This window comes from Pleurodeles waltl, chromosome 8 (assembly GCF_031143425.1).
Source record: "Pleurodeles waltl isolate 20211129_DDA chromosome 8, aPleWal1.hap1.20221129, whole genome shotgun sequence".
Lineage (NCBI taxonomy): Eukaryota > Metazoa > Chordata > Amphibia > Caudata > Salamandridae > Pleurodeles > Pleurodeles waltl.
The window spans coordinates 1,482,096,218-1,482,113,544 of record NC_090447.1 but is presented as its reverse complement, the minus strand read 5'-3'; the positions used below and the strand labels follow the sequence as shown (position 1 = coordinate 1,482,113,544).

General features: G+C 44.9%; 1 protein-coding gene across 3 annotated transcripts in view; it reads right to left on the bottom strand.

The window, feature by feature from the left end:
* The window catches only part of GRAMD1C (GRAM domain containing 1C), a 1,284,216-nt gene that overhangs the window by 503,007 nt on the left and 763,882 nt on the right, over positions 1-17,327 (bottom strand). For all 3 annotated transcript variants that reach the window (XM_069202670.1, XM_069202671.1, XM_069202672.1), the window contains one exon: positions 14,417-14,552. In XM_069202670.1, coding sequence (XP_069058771.1) covers positions 14,417-14,552 — 136 coding nt within the window. The remainder of the gene's footprint in view (positions 1-14,416; positions 14,553-17,327) is intronic.

Here is a 17,327-nt window from a genome sequence, read left to right as displayed (position 1 = left end):
TCGACGCCGTATCCTTCGACGACGGGTCTTTCGCCATCGACAGCGATCTATGCCGGTGAGACGGTGGCAGCGACGACGTCGATGGGGAACAAACAGGTACTTTCCTACCTGCTGACGTCGACCTAGCCATTCTCTCCTGAGAATGGCCTGCTGGTTGCCTGGGAAGAGAGGAGGACGATGTTTTCTGCCTCTCATGAAGCCCATGTAGCCTGATCTTCTCTCTGTCCTTCAGAGTCCTCTTTGACATATTCTTGCAGTGCTTGCAAGTGTCAGGGCAGTGACTCTGAGGCAGGCACACAATACAAAGAGAGTGTGGGTCTGACTGGGCCTTCTTCTTCCCACAAGAAGGGCATTTGACAAAAAGTGAAGGCATTTTTCTGTCAGGAAAAAACTGCCAAACAGACAAAGATGTTATCTGTCGAATGAAACAGGAAAAAACGCTTTTTAAAGGATTTTTCTGAGAAAAAAAACTCAGAAAAACTGAGAGCTCAATGCTCCAGGATCCTCTCAGAAGAAGCCGGAAAAAAGAACTGACCTAACTGTGAACCAACTGTCACCTTTCCTTCACCACTGAGGCATGGTGGGATACTGGAGGTGCTCAGGGTCTTAAAGGCACGGTGCCAAAGTTTTTATGGTTCTCCTGTGTTAACCTGCATGCAGCCTATTGGCTAAGAATGCTCCATTGTTTTTCAATGCAGTTTTTTCTCTTTCTCTCTAGAGTTTACTGCTGCTTACTTCCCTAAACCCAGTTTTGGGGGCTTGGGTAGATATTTATTCTCTATTGTAATTTTATAATATAAAAAAAAAAAAAAAAAAAAAAACTTCATAGAAATAAAGCATTTTAGCCTGTTTAACATTATGGCCTGCATTGCTGTTTTACACCTGTATAATATGTGTGTATTTTAGATATGCTCCGGGGTCCCCGCACAAGGGCGGGAATATTCAATGTTTATGACTATTGATGAGGATCCCCTGGAAGAGAATAGTAAGGTATGCTTCATGGGTGGAGGGAGAGGCGAATCTGAGGGACCTAGTCCCACTAATGAGGTTCTGAACTGTGGTACTGGTTTGAGGGGCATAGATAAGTGAGGACTGGGGACAGGGCCTTCTGCTTCCCTTTGGTACTCAATCCTTCTGATTTGGGTTTACCAGGGGAGGGGGTGAGTCATGGTGGAAAGGCACTTGTTGCAATCTAATGAAAATGGGAGGATGAAGAGAACTGAAGAGCACACTGATCACATGTTGCAGTATGGGGTGGTCGGCAGCCCTGGATATTCTGTCCCTGCTCTTGACAGGATTTGGGACATACACGCTCCCCTCGTGGGTCGTTTTAGGGTACCACTGCTCTACAGCTGCCAGGTTGGTGAGTTCCCTGGCTGGTCGAATGAGGATCATTCAGAATATAGTAAATTAGTTTTGCTAGCACTTGCGGTTGAATTTGAGTTGTGGGGTAGGGCTGAATTAGAGCCGGATCGCTCTCGGTTAGAGAGGGATTTGCTGGCAGGCCTGACGGACAAGAGCTTGGGGTCATCTGAGTTCGACATAATGACATCACTTGTACATACACAATGAGACAGAGGGGCGCAGAGCTTCTGAGGATGGTAGAACACTGGGGCAGATTAACCACCCTGTACCTGTAGATCAGATGGGAAAAGCCCCACATTTCCAGCTATGGCATTACTACCACCAGCAAAGGATGATAGCACTGCAACAAGAAACTCATTTGCTGAGAAAGGAAGCTGAGATGCTGGAAAAGAAATGGAGGGGTTACTTATTTGCTGCATCATACTCTAGTTCTGCTGAGGAGAGTGGTGATAATCTAGATAGGGACAAGGTTCCCTGTTAGTCTTCAGTGATCAGAGATCCATGGGGCCGATACTTGGTATTGATTGGTCTGTTAGATGGGCTCGATACTCATCTGGTAAATGCATATGCTCTTAATATCTATAAGATTTTTTTTCCCAAATGTGACGAGAGCAATAGCACATATATGAATATGAGCGCTAACTGGGCAGAGGAATTTAATTGTGTGCTGAACTACAAGCTTGATAAATACCCTCCCAGGCTTGGCACCAAATTAGGTATGGAAAGATCCCTCAGTAATCCGATGACAGACTTAAACCTGTTGGAAATCTGGAGAACTCGGCATCCTTCACAAAGACTACTTTCATATTTTTCACATCTGCATGACACAGCAGGCTAAAACGTGTACTGAGATGCAGGCAAGATGTTGGGATATTTCGGAATGCAACATAGAATAATAGGCTGGTCTCTGATTATTCCCCTTTTCTTGTAATACTGATGCCTAGTTGAGTGAGGCCTAGTATCCCAATGTGGGTAATGAAACAGGAAGCACTGGCAGGGCATTTCTGGATCATACTGAAGTACACACTGCTCACATTTTTCCAAAGAGACAATAACTCTGCGATCACTGGGGCGATGGCGTGGGAGGAGTATCAGATTGTCTTAAGAGGGAAATGCACTGTCAGTATGTTTGAGGTTAAAAGGCAACTTGAAGGAGCAATAATTAACCTGGAACTGACTCAGGTGACTCCCGACAAACAGATGGCGATGCCCGCTTTGGTTCCCTGACAGCTTAAGGCGTTTAAATGACAGGTGGGGGACAAGACAGGAAAAATACACAGACCGTGCAGACAGGGGTTGTTTAGATGTTTAGAGAAGGAGATACATCAGGTAGAAGTTTGCCATTGCTAAAAAAAAAAAAAAAGAAAAAACACAATCACCTATACGGACTTTGCCTAGGGATGAGCAACCAGACATAGTATTTAGAGATCTGATAAAAAAAATATGGCACGGAGGGAGGTATTTACCCAGGTTGCCGGAGTATCTAGGATGGGTATCAATGCTTTGGAGAACTAGACTTACCACACTTTACAGACGAACACAGCCACAGCCTAGAGGGTCCAACGCTACTTGATGAATTACAGGCTGTATCAGAGGGTGAAAACATGGGTAGAGCCCCGGGTGCCGACGGCATTCTGGGTGAATTTGACCATGCTTTGCCACATCTGAGCCTGAATAAAATGGTGGAAGTGTTTTAGAGGCTGGCGAGCAGGAAACCCTCCATGAGTCACAAAGAGAAGCTGTGATGGTACTGTACCCAAAGAAGGTAAAGATCAGACTCTACTGCCCCCCTACCATCCCCCCTCAATGTTAAACATAGATGTGAAACTGTGGTGTAAAGTGTTGACGAACAGACTTCTTAGGGTCGTCACAACACTTGTGCATACTGACCAAATGGGCTTAATGCCCAGGATGAGCACAAGTGCAAGAGAAGATGGGTTTCGGCTGCTGTGCACGCCCCCCACCGCCAGAGTATGCAGGAGGGGTATTATAGCAGAAGCATTAAGCCTGGGGGGGGGGGGGGGTGGGGTGGGGGGGGGGGTGGCTCCCAGGGCTGTCCGCTCTCCCTGCTGTTATGTGCACTGGCGGTGCAGCCATTGGCCTGTCAACTAAAGACTATACTGCTGCCATGGTGGATTCATATTGGAAGTGTAGTGCACGTCATATCCCTCTATGCTGATAAGGCACCTGCTTAGGAACTCGGCAGCGTCAGTGCTTCACATGCTGGAGACATTGCAGAGGTTTGGGGCAGTATCAGGACATCGCACAAACTGTGCTAAAAGCAAGTTATTACCCTAGTTGGGCCTGGAACATGATGCGGATAAACTCCCCAGAAATGTAGGTCTGGAAAGAGAACCAAGTCAGTTAAGATACCTCTGGCTATGGGTGAGTCGCAGATGGGGGGGGTACAATATGACCTCAACATTGTCAAAATGTTGGACGGCCTCCCAACTCTATGGATATCTGGACTTCCCTGCCTCTTTCTATCATGGGCCGAAGATGGTGTTCCTACGCCACTGCTGATACTTGGTGCTGAACTCGACGTGCCCAGTCCTGACAATCACGTTTCATAGGCTAGGTAGCTTGCTGCATACACTGGTCTGGGCGGGTGAAACTGGAGACTTTTAAACCCCCATAGGTTCATGGTGCTAGATTACATATATTCATATACTATGCCTCAGCCCAATTCCAACATGTGGTTCACTGGTTTTGAGGAAGCCCTCGATGGGAAAAGTCGCTGTTGCTGGACATGCCCCCTAATTATTCGATACAGGATTTTTTTATGGTGAGTAGAGCAGTCGCAAGAAATGTACAGTGCTAAGTCTGCCAGATAGCAGAACCCTGGCACAGGATGGTAATCAAAGTCCCCAAAAGAGTTTATTTTGCACGGGCCTTCCATCTTTGGTCCTTGAAGCCTTTCCGACATATGTTTACAGATATATCCTATCTTTAACAACGGAAGGTGGGTGTGAAACAGTGAAACATCTGTTTGTCAACAATAGGTTTGTTCCATTCTTAGAGGCACAGAGCAGCTTGGAATGGGGCTGGGACAATTTCTGCAGAATGACCGGATGGTGCCTGCAGCCCAGGGTTTATGGGACTCCTTCCCAGGAGCCCCTAAGGAATATGCAGTTGTGCAGCAACTGCAAGAGTTAGCTGGGCGCAGAAAATTAATTACACATCTATATGCAGCGCTGGATCCCGACAAGAAGGGCAACACAGACAAGGCGCGAGATCGCTGGGCTCTGGATTGCACACGTGAACTGACAGAGTTTGAATGGAAAAGGGCCTGCGAACCAGTTAAAAGTATGACCTGAACGCTGGATTCGTGCTGATGCCATTCCAGTACCTGCAAAGAACACCTTACCCTGCGGAAACTAAACCAGATTAACCCGACAGGGTGTCTAAATGCAGTAGATGTGGAGAGATTCTCAGATTGTTTGAATATGGCTAGGATCTGCCTGCGACTGGAAAGTTTTTTTTGGGAGAGGTATTCGAGATTTTGGGAAATGCTACTGGTATAACTGGATAATTTCATTAAATTGTTCTTGCTGGGTGTTATGCTTAGGACAAAGCGAGGCATAAAGTCACATATAATGATTGCTCTTGGAACGATGCAGGCAAAATGAAGGATTGCGATACACTGTCCCTCCCCAAATGTTTCAGTCACTAAATGGAAAAAAAGACTTGAGGGAATGGGTCCTTGCAGATGAGAAACACATTAAAACGTCAAGCAGAGATGAAGAGCTTAAAACGACCTTGCTGGGTGGAATGAAATGTTAATCAGGCTCTGGGTCCCACACACCCCCAAATACCAGGGCACCCTGTAAATGTAAGAACAGGAGAGAATATTGTGAATGGCCTTCTCTGGTGTTGTTTGTAGTAAAGTACCATCTTGCCTGGCATGTTGCCGCCAATTTTTACTTGTATATATGTTTTTTTTTGCCTGTGTCACTGGGATCCTGCTAGCCAGGACCCCAGTGCTCATAAATTGTGCCCTGTACGTGTTCCCTGTGTGGTGCCTAACTGTATCACTGAGGCTCTTCTAACCAGAATGTCAGTGTTTATGCTCTCTCGGCTTTTAAAATTGTCACTGCAGGCTAGTGACTCATTTTACCAATTCTGATTGGCACACTGGAACACCCTTATAATTCCCTAGTATATGGTACCTAGGTGCCCGGGTATTGGGGTTCCAGGAGATCCCTGGGGTGCAGCAATTCTTCCACTCATAGGGAGCTCAGACAATTCTTACACAGGACTGCCACTGCAGCCTGAGTGAAATAACCTCCATATTATTTCACAGCCATTTTACACTGCACTTAACTTATAAGTCACCTATATGTCTAACTTTCACTTAGTGAAGGTTAGGTGCAAAGTTACTAAGTGTGAGGGCACCCTTGCACTAGCAAAGGTGCCCCCACATAGTTCAGGGCCATTTCCCCGGACCTTGTGAGTGCGTGGACACCATTACACGTGCGCACTACATATAGGTCAATACCTATATGTAGCTACACAATGGTAACTCCAAATACGACCATGTAACATGTCTAAGATCATTGAATTGTTCCCCCATTCCACATCTGGTATTGGGGAACGAATTCTATGCATCCTGGGGGCTTCACCATGGACCCCCAGTACTGCCAGACCAGCTTTCTAAAGCTTGCACTGCAGCTAGAGCTGCTGCCACCTCACAGACAGGGTTCTGCCCTCCTGGGGTCTGGGCAGCCCAGTCCCAGGAAGGCAGAACAAAGCATTTCCTCTGAGAGCAAGTGTTACACCATCCCCCTTGGAAAAAGGTGTTACAGGCTGGGGAGGGGTAGCCTCCCCCAGCCTCTGGAAATGCTCTGAAGGGCACAGATGGTTCCCTCCTTGCATAAGACAGCCTACACCAGTTTAGGGAACCCCAGTCCCTGCTCTTGTGAGAAACTGAACAATGGAAAGGGGAGTGGCCAATCCCCTTTCCATCACCACCCCAGGGTTGGTGCCCAGAGCTCCTCTAGTGTGTCTCAGACCTCTGCAATCTTGTTTTCAGAGGTGTGGGGACAGTCTGTAGGCCTCTGAGTGGCCAGTGCCAGCAGGTGATGTCAGAGACTCCTCCTGATAGGTGCATACCTCGGTACGTAGCCAATCCTCCTCTCAGGGCTATTTAGGGTCTCTCCAGTGGCTTCTTCAGATTTTGACTTGCAAGAATCCACCAGGACTTCTCTGCACTTCTCTCTTTGACTTCTGCCAAGGATCGACCGCTGACTGCTCCAGGATGCCTGCAAAACTGCAACAAAGTAGCCAGAAGACTACCAGCGACATTGTAGCGCCTAATCCTGACGGCTTTCTCGACTGTTTCCTGGTGGTGCATGCTCTGGGGACTGCCTGCCTTCACCCTGCACTGGAAGCCACGAAGAAATCTCCTGTGGGTTGACGGAATCTTCCACCTGCTTCAGCAGTCACCAAACTACAACCTCACCGGTACTCCGGGTCCCCTCTCATCCTGACAAGCGGGACTCCTGGAACACAGGTGGTGGACCCAAGTGACCTGGACTCTGGTGTGTTTTGGGGGAAATAGTAGTACTTTACTCCTGCCAGTGTAAAGTGCCCTGACTAGGAGTCCAATTCGTCACCACTTGACTGCAAATGCCAGCACTATCCAAGAACAGGAATACTTGGGGTCAGAGTTGTCTGAGACAGGCTGCCACTGGCACTATGCACTTTGTGAAATTTCTTGAGTGGATTTCAGTTTGAATGGTAACACCCCGAATTGATAGTGGCAAAACAGCCTCTTTGGAACATATGTTCTTCTGATATTTGGGGAGATGGGAAACATGGAAGTAAGCGTCCTGCAGGACCAAGGTTGCCATGCATTCTCTTTCTCTTAGAAGCTTGAGGACATCCTGCAAACACACCATGCAGAATGTGTGTCTTGAGGAATACCTTTGGCTGGAGAAGATCCAAATTTGGTCTCTATTTTTCACCAGAAAGAAACAAGAACAGATTCCTGAATTGTACAAGGGTTTAGGAACACGCTCTACTGGTGCTTTTTGCATCATGGTAGTAATTTGACTTTCAGCAGTTGCAAATGCTGGACATTTGCTCTGCACTGTGGTGTTGGAACGAGTTTTTGAGTGAATTACGATATGTGGAAAAGAGTTAATTGTAATGTATTCCCACTCTAGTCAAAAAAATCTTTATTTTGGAATTTGTACAAATTGTGTTGGGCTAGAAACATTCTTGACCTAGTGGACCTTGGCCCGTTCACCATAAAAAAGCCTTCGTATAATTGGTATTCAGGTCCAAGGCGTCAGTAAATTCAACAGATAAGTCTAGGTGTTTTTGGAGCCCTAGTGTGATTCTAGCTAGTAAAAATGTGAGGTCTGCTTACAGTAACACATGAAGGTGGGTGTTTCTTGCATAAGGGAAATCTAACCCAGTTGATAGGGTCCTTTCTAGGTTGCTTATATACAAGGTAAACAAACACGGAGGCAAGGTGCACCCTTGACGTACACCACTTAACTTCAAATGCCCTACTCCAGGAGCCATTGTTATAATAGAGAACAACTACAGACATATTTCATATGAGTGTTGTGTAGTAAATACACAATATCTGCATCCAAAATGTGGGCAAATGTTCCATAGTTTGTCCCTATGTCCCCTGCCCAGCACCCTTGGAATGCAAACTCTGTTTCGCATTCCGAGGGTGCTGTTGTGCTACAGTATTGGCCTCGGCTCCCTCAAGGGAGCCGCGACCAACACTTTCCACAAGGCTGACCGGTGGAAACGTCGTAATATGATGTTCCTGCCAGTCAGCCTGGTGGGAACATCATAATGCAACTGAACCAGTTATAAATAAGTGATAAATCCATGTTTCAAGTGCACATACACACAATACTAAATGCTTGTGGAAAATTAAACCTATCCCCATATGTGTTACTACACAAAATGTTATATTCCCTAATGGGGACATACCAGAGCTGTTGACACCCACAAAGCAAGACAGAATTGATAACAAAGCAAGAGAAATGTGTGGTGACTAAACAACAGTATGTGCCCGAGTAAGAGTACACCTGTCCTTGATAATACCACTCAATACACTATTATTATGAACTATAAGTAAAAGCAAGTTCCTAGTACGTTGAAAAACAATATCAACAATGACATTTAGTGAGTTCTCACTCAATATTCTCAAAGTTCTTATTTACAGACTGCACAGTAGGATAGTCAATCATGACATAAGGTCATGCAAGTGTTTGCGATAAGAAAAGCAAGAAGATACCCCTGATCACCAAGCTCAAAACTGAAGGCTCACCAAGCTGTGGGTCAGCAAAGCATGCTATAAAAGAGTAGCTGCTCCTTATCCAGTGTCAATAGGGCAAACAGAATCCTTGGCTTTGTAGCCCTGCCCTTTATTTTAGGTAACTCAAAGTAAGAAATTGATATACAGTACAGGGGTTGTCAAGGTGGCTTGTCCATATTTGCCTTTGCTTCTTAGCTTCTTTCTTTTCCTAGCATTCAGGCAGCCAGCCCATCGGCCAACAGTATGCTATCAGGCATATTGTTAAACCTTAATACAAAAGGAAAGAGAAAACAACATTCAAACTAAAACCTGAAAGGCAGTTCTTTAACATAGTTTCCTATTTTAATATCTAGTTTTGCTCACCCTGACCCTAATTATCCATATGAGCTTTGTGCTTTCATTCCTTCCTCACTCTCTAGTAGTGTAATGTTGAATACAATTTTTAAATTGTTGTTTCCCCAGCATTAGCCTCCTTTGAAAAGAATTTGGGAAAGGAAGGTCCAGTCATGTACTACGTTGTGCAGGAACACTATGCTTTTCTCTTACTGCCTATGTTTGTTGTTTGACTACCCAACCTCCCTTTGAGCATTACGTCACCTGGCTAGCCACAGTCCTGTAGACTGTGCAGGCAGGAGTGTGATTGTTGGTGTGGGCGGCATCCACTACCACTCAGTCCAGACATCCTCTTTGTTTCCTCTTCATGGTTCGAGTCAGCATTCCCTTAAACTTCTCGCTCCGGTGTCCATGCCAGGACTCCCTTGTCTTTGGAGTTGGTCTTCTTCGGAGTCCACTTCTGATTCCTCATCACACTCATTCAGGAAAGATGAAATCCTCCTCTCAGGGATGTAGTGGTCAGTGCCTGCATGAAGGTATTGTCTTCCCTGTGTTTTGCGTTGGTTGCCACCCTTGCATCTTGATGGTGCATTTGCATATTTTGATGGTTGAATGTTATACTGCTGCACAGATTGGTTATGTTTGATGGTTAACATGGTTAATATGGTTCCTATCAGTATTGTTGGTGGCCTCCTCTGTATTTTGGTTCCCATCGACCTCTGTATCCTCAAAATTACGGGTGGGCAAATTATTGCGTTCCACTAGCGGAATTGACAGAGTTTTGTAACATGAAGTATTGGCCAAATTTTGGCAAACTCCATACGGCTGGATTTTTGCTTGTGTGCAGCACCACAACGGTAAGTTCACATGCGAAATTTGGCATGCCCCAGGTTGATTTTCTGCCACTAGGAGGACATCCGGCAAGATTTTTCTAATGCAGGCGTTCATGGTCAGAACGCTGCAGCTCAAATAGAATTCTACTTGAGTAGCAGCAAAATCAACTCGAGTAGCTGCGCCCTCTGGCACGCCACACAGTGCTGTATTGCTCTGATTTTTCAGCATGGAACGCGCGCCCGGTGGTAAATCAGAGTGAGCAGCACAGCCTGCTCATTTCCACCTGCTGGCAGAACTCTGCGAAATCTTGTGGAGTTTTAATGTAACTCTGCGGAGTCAAATTTGATAAATTCCGCCCAACCCGATTCAAAATTACGGCTGTTTCCTTTGGTGTAGTATTTATAAATATATTTTTTTATAGCACAAGCTAGGAGACTAAGTGCTAAAGGCCGCTGAAAAAAAGCCAGATTTTCTGTAACTTTTTAAAAGAACAAAAACAGGGACTGTATGGATTGAGGCAGGAAACAGATTCCAGTTGTTGGTAGCCAGGTAGGAAAAGGAGCAGCCACCAAACTTATCAGTCTTGATGTGAGGAATGGAGAACAGCACAAAATTAGCTGAATAAAGGACCACACTAGGGGAGTAAGACTTTAATCTATATTCATCTAGGTAGGATCAATTTGATAAAAAGCCTTATGTAAGGAAAAAAAAGGCTTTTGAACAGGAAGCATTTCCTGATTTGAAGCCAGTGAAGTTCTTGTAAATGGTGAGAGATGATACCTATGATTTTTGTGGCTGTGTTAGAGGAAGGAGTAGGGCTGGAAGAGGCTGGCCACCAAAATAGAGACTAGCTAGTGGAGAGTTTATCAAACATAAGAATTTCTGTTTTGGAGCTATTTAATTTCAAACTCTTTGCCTGTATCCAAGACATAATCCCGGAAATGCATGGTTGGAAATTGGCTGGAACCTCCTGCAGATCATCAGAAACAGACAGGATGATCTGTGGAACATCTCCATACAAAATGATTTTTAGTCCCTAAGGCTTTGCTGTTCAGCAACGCAGCTGTCTCTGTGTCAGACTATATGCTCTAGCACATGGACAGCACACTTACCAAAGAATGACTCTATTAAATGGCATGTCTGACTTTGCACTTCAGGTCTAAAGACTGGGCAGCAAAGCCAAGCTCTGCTGCTCAAGAGAACTGTCTGATCTCAATAGCTGAAACATCCATTAAGAGTCAAATACAGATGCTGATGTTTTTTCGCCTTCTGGAAGAGTGTTTGCACATGTCCAACCAGGCATGCAGGTTCGTTCTCTGGTGCATTAGTACGTCTTGTTTAAACATGGAACCATTGCTGCTATGGCTGTTTGGTGTTTACATGGAATTGTGGCCATCTTTCCAAATGAGGTCAATGATGGAAATGGCCTGAACTACTTTCCTTGAAGGGTCCTTGAAATCATATAAGAAGCTTTTTCAATTAGTGCATGAAACCCAACTATGTAATTCGGAGAACAGTCAGCAGGGTGCAAAGTTGCAGAATCAGCTGGTGGGGTGGTGCAATCATCCTATTCTGGGTTTCCTGGATGGTGTGAACGTTCCTCAATTCCTCCATTATCTCTGTCCTCTTCGACTGTGTATCCTGCCCATACTGGTGTCAGGTGAACAATCGTTCAGATCTGGGTTTGGCTGTGCAGTTGCGGTATGTTCTGTTAGAGGTTAAGGGCATGACAGAAAAATCACTGGTCATGTAGCTGATGGTATTTGCTGTGTTGTTGATGGCCATTAGGTGCCTTACTTTCCATCACCTTCAGGGAATCTGATATAATAATCTGGCATCTGTGTTGATTTTTTACCAGCAGTATTGGGATCTGTGTAACTGGAAGGGTCATTATATTGTTGCTCCTTTTATTGCAGTGCACAATTTTAGCCATGGTGTCACAGACCCCCCTCATAATCATCACACAATTGTTTGTAGCAGCGTCTAGGTCCTCTATCAGATCAGTCTTCATGGATGCCAACACAGGAAAGTTTTTTTAACCCCCATCATAATGCTGATGCTTCACTTTCAGTTGTGTGGGACTGTAAACTTGACCAAATGGCCCCCTCATACTCCAAACACACAGTATCATGAAGTCTGGGAGTCAATGGTGGCACTTTACTGGGTGAAATATATTCTAAGCTGAATTTCTGTTCCAAAGTCATGGTTTGGCTGTTGATGGTAGTTTCATTATTTGAGATTTTATCATTAATAGTGATTGGTCTTTGACGGCAGCTTTGTCGTCGGCATTGACTTCATTGATGGTGTTGACTTTTTTGGTGACTGTCGCTGCAGCTTTTCCCTGGAGTAGTTGACAGTGTAGATGGCATTGTTGACTGTATCTTCGTCAACAGTGTCACTGGCGAGTCCTTTATTAACAATGTTATCTTAAATGCAGGTGAGATGAAGTCTAAAGAAGAGAAAGGCCATTTTTGTCTCCCCAAATGAGGTAAATATAGTAAGAGTGATTGTCTTAGTGTTTGGGTTTGATTATTGAAGTGCCTATTTTTACCTCATGAAACTGATTGTGTTGTCTGCTGGACTTATTTTCCATTAACTTGGGGAGTTTTCTAGGTCTCCTCTTAAGAAGGTGATGGCTCGTTCTAATCGCAGACTGTTTCGGAGATGTTTTCTTCCCCTCAACATGAGTCCTCCTTTGGGTGTTTTTAAGAAGCTTATCCGAGGTGTTAGACTGAAGCTGAGGTACCCTGTGCCTTGGACTTCTGATGCCACAAAAGTAACCTTCCTCCCCCGTCTTTAAGGGCCTCTGTAGAGGATTTTCTACATATTTTGCAGTCTTCAGTCTTTTGAGTCAGGTAAAGGCAATAAATGCATTTTTTGCGAGGACACTGTATTTAAATCATAGGATTCAAAAGGCCCGACTCTTTTCTGCAGATTCAGACATGGCCATAACTCATCCTGAAGCAAGTCTCTTGGAAGACATCTGCTCTAAACCTTGAATACGAACAGAAATAGTGATCTTCAAAATAGACTTATCTGTAAAGATGTGAGCAGAGCACAGGGACTCCCTTCCCCCTTTCTTGACAAAGGATCGAATTGTGATGAATGGTTGCCCTTAGATGATGTGCGTCTGCTCTCACTTAATTGGTTGAAGTGAGGTTCTTTTTGAATGAGGTGAGTGGGTTACCTAATTAACAATGTTTGCAGCCTCTTGAGCTATATTTAACATCAGACTGATATTCTAATGTTAATATGGGACTCGCAGGTTGACGACAGGATGATTCAAGCGTGTCAATTTATGAAAGATCCAATGGTAGAGAAAAATATATTTTTCAACTTCGCACAGGTAAATTTGCCACAATGAAGAACAATGATAAAACCTCTGTCCTACAGAACTTGTAATTTTATGGTACTCTGATGAAGACAGAACTAGCAGAGGCAAGCTCTAATCCAAGCTTCACCACCTTATCAAATAATGTGATTCAAGAATACCATTTATCACCCTCAGCTTCCAAACTTTCAACAAACCAAAGTTGGAGTAGATAGGAGCGGTCTGAGCAGCACCATCACAATAGTTAACTGAGCACTTAATGTGATTCTTGTGAAAAAGCACTATGGGGGTCATTACGACCCCGGCGGTCGGTGGTATAGTGGAAGTATTACCGCCAACAGGCTGGCGATACCTACCTCCACTTTAGGACATTGGACGTTTGGCCAAAGCCAAACAGCATATGTACCACACCGACGGCCACAGCGGTAATGACCGCCGGGCTGGAGACTTCAGTCTCCAGCCCGGTGGACGTCACTAGGCCGACCATGGCATTATGAAACCCGCCCACCGCCATGGTTTCAGTGGTTTCGGTACTGCCACTGAAACCATGGTCATAGGCACTATCAGTGCCAGGGAATTCTTTCCCCGACACTGATAGGGGTCTCCCCCGCCCCTCCCTCTCCTGACCCCCCGCTCATTACATACACACACACGCATACACACATTCACCCACGCATTCACACATACTCACAGCAACACTCACGAACATTCATCCAGGCACACACGCAATCTCACAACACTGCATGCGCATACACTCACACCCACTCATGCACACACGCATTACACACACATGCATGCATTGATTCATTCATACACCCACCCACACACGCGCACCTCCCACCTCCCTCTCCTGTCAGATAACCAGACTTACCCGCTTGCAGGGGCTCCTCCGGCAGGAGACGGGACACGGCACTGCTGCCAGCAGCAGCGCCTGCCAGCAAAACTCCGCCAGGCCGTATCATGGAACATGATACGGTAGGTGGTGTTTTGCTGGTGTGGCTCTGCTGCTGGAGGCAGCGCCACCTTGCCGCCGTCCGCCACCATGACCGTAGACAGAATCCCACCAGCCTTCTGGCGGTATTCCATCTACGGTCATAATGCCATGGACGGTTGGTAGCCACGGCGACGGTATGTTGGCGGGCCTCGCGGTATGCGGGATTTGCCGTCAAGGTCCTAATGAGGGCCTATGTTTGGATCAACGTTTGTGCTACTGTTTGCTGATCAGTATGACATACACTTTATTAACTGGTCATTTCCACAAAACTCACCAACAATGGCTGTAATGTCCCACCATCTGCCTCAGTCTCTGGACTTGGAGGAACAGTTTCCCAATTTGGGACAGTTAATTTAGTAGATTTCTCCAGTTTATCACCTGATTCATCACAGCTGCTTTTGGCCAAAGCCCTACGTAAAGAGAGAGAGAAGACCTTAATAAGGAATATTAATGTGCTTTCTATACAAAAGTCAATAATACTCAGCTCATTTTCCATCTCAGAGATAAACACCAAATATGGTTCTTTAACAAAATATGTGTGTGGTATTAACAAATGGATGGACCTTAACAATTTAGAGATAAACAAGAAGACGACAAACGTTCCAATAGTTGCCAAAGGCCCATGACCAAGTCTACCTCCATCTGGCATGAGTCATTGAGGCCTTTCTCTAAAACAGTAGTTAAAACTTTAGGTGTCAGACTTGACCATAAATTAAAAATGGAACCTCAAAAATCTGCAATGGTTTCTTTGTGAGGTCTACATTTTTGTAAGCTCAGACTTATTCTTTCTCTTCTTTTAGAAGAAGGTAGACATGCCATCATTTTGGCCATGATAGGTTCAAGGCTTTACAACTGTAAGGCATTGTACCTTGGAATATCGAACCACCAAATCCAGACTACACGCAATTGAGAACCCCTTACTTTTTACTCTTTATGTAAATGGTCTTTGTTCCCATTTGACTGCTATTCAGGTAGATGCTCCCAGAAATGCCAACACTCAGGTGCCTGCACTGCTTAATGCGGATGACGCTGCCCTATTGGCAAGGACCCAAACTGCTTTCGGATGCTAGTGCACTGCTTCACCTGCTTTATGAGCAATCTTGACTTAGTCACCAACTATGGGAAGTCTCAGATTATGGCATGTGGGCCTGGCAAAATAAACATTAACAGGTTTTTCATCAAGGGCCACCCTCTGTGTAGTGTACGCAAGTTTAGCTATTTGGGAGCTATTTTTAATTCTTCAGGTTCCTGGCAGTCCCAGCTGACTAGCTCATGGCTCAAGCTCAGTAGGTAAGCAGGAGCACTTTTTGATTTTCCCAGATCTACGGGGAAAGGGACCGTTCTACCCCTTTTAAGCGTGATGAACTCCCAGTGCATCGCAGCAGCTACCCACGGGGCAGGGTTTTGGGGGGGTACCACAATAGCTCCCCTCTTCAACTCAAGGAAAATCAAATAATTATTGTTGCTGCTTAACATATTGCACCATGTTATGTATGATTTTATTCTACTTTATTATGATTGTTTTTATTCTTGTTTGGGATTTTACTGAATGTTCTAATTGCTTTTAGGGCCACGATTGGCCGAATTATGATTTCTTTGATTGGTTGAGAACCAAGCAGTCAGCTCAGTGGTCTTCGCCAGTTGGTATTCCCAACTAAACACATTCTTCAAAAGTTACATTGGTTCACAAACAGAAAGGAATTAATTTCAAGGCATTATGCACCGTCTATAAATGTCTTAACTGAACTTCTCTGCTCTTTCTAAGATTTAGGTTCTCAAATCACATGCCTTCACAAAATCTCTGCTCCTCCCCGGCTAAACGTCTTGCCGTCCCCACTCAAAGAAATCTCTTGAGGTGGGAAAGCCATCACTGTGTGAGCTGCACGACTAAGAAACAGCTTACCTACCTATTTCTAAGACTCTCCTGACATGGTCTTTAAGAAAAATCTTTAAACATGCCTAGTTATTCAGACATGTTTTCTTTGCCCATTTCTCTTTGCTTTAGCAGCGAGACCTGCAAGAATATGGTGCCTCAAGTGACAAACAACTCTCATAAATTTAACACTGACATAATTTATTAAACAAAAATGGGAAAAGGCCAATGCAAATGTATGCGGGTAGAGCTGTAAAATGCCAAAAGAAAATATAATTGTAAATGAGCACACATAGAACTATTCAATGTTGAAAGAGACCAGACCATGGCAAGGTTGTGTGGGCAGAACTATTCAATACAGAAAAAGACAAGAGCATTGCACATGTCCAGGCAGAACTAATTAGTGGGCAAAGAAAATATATTTGTAGGTGAGTGCAAACTGAAATATTCAATGGCGCAAGAGGCAAGAGAATTGTACTACATTGTAAAGGTATTTAGGTAGCGCTTTACACTTCGTGAAGCCTCCGGCACTTTCTGGGTTGTTCAGTAAGTATTGACTGCAGATGTATCATTTAAATACCACTTCAGAAATATGACACAATGTACTCCGATTTTTAAAGAGCTCATGGGCGCTCTTCAGGTTATGGTCGGGTGTTGGTTGTGGGTTTGTCTTTATGGGCGGAAAAAGTAGAGTGCAGTGTATGAGGTCTAAATGGTGCATTCATGTTCACAGCGCATGAGCATGGGTACTGCAGAGTGTGTGAGTATAGCAGCAGCCATATATGTGGGTACTTACCATCTTTATGTAGCGATTGTTAAAAACAGGGACTGCTGCGTAGCCCACAACACTGAGCCATGCTAAGTTGTGGGAAGGACATCACAACCCTCAAATAATATCTGGTCCCCATATTAGGATAGGTTTCATCTATTAGGATAGTTAAGAACCATCCAGCATTTTCATCATGTGACAAGAAGTGTCAATGTCCTGCTCCACAGGCTGTGCTGCTAGTCCTCAGGTGTGTGCTGCATTACGTTATGCTCAGAAGCTTTACAAACCTCTGCCAATGGCGAAGATACAACGCAATACAGAGGAGTGTACAGGCAGCTCATTAGTTTTGTGAAGTTCGTTCCATCGGGAACTAGCACAAATGAATGTTGGTCGCGCTATTCACCCGTTTGCTGTCCAAAGGCATGCAACGTTTACCTACTTAGCTAGCTGCAATCAATTTAACAAAAAAATCACCCACCCTATTCCACCTGGATCCATATGCAACCTTAGGTTGTCCTGGCACTCTATTTTGCAGCCCCAGTG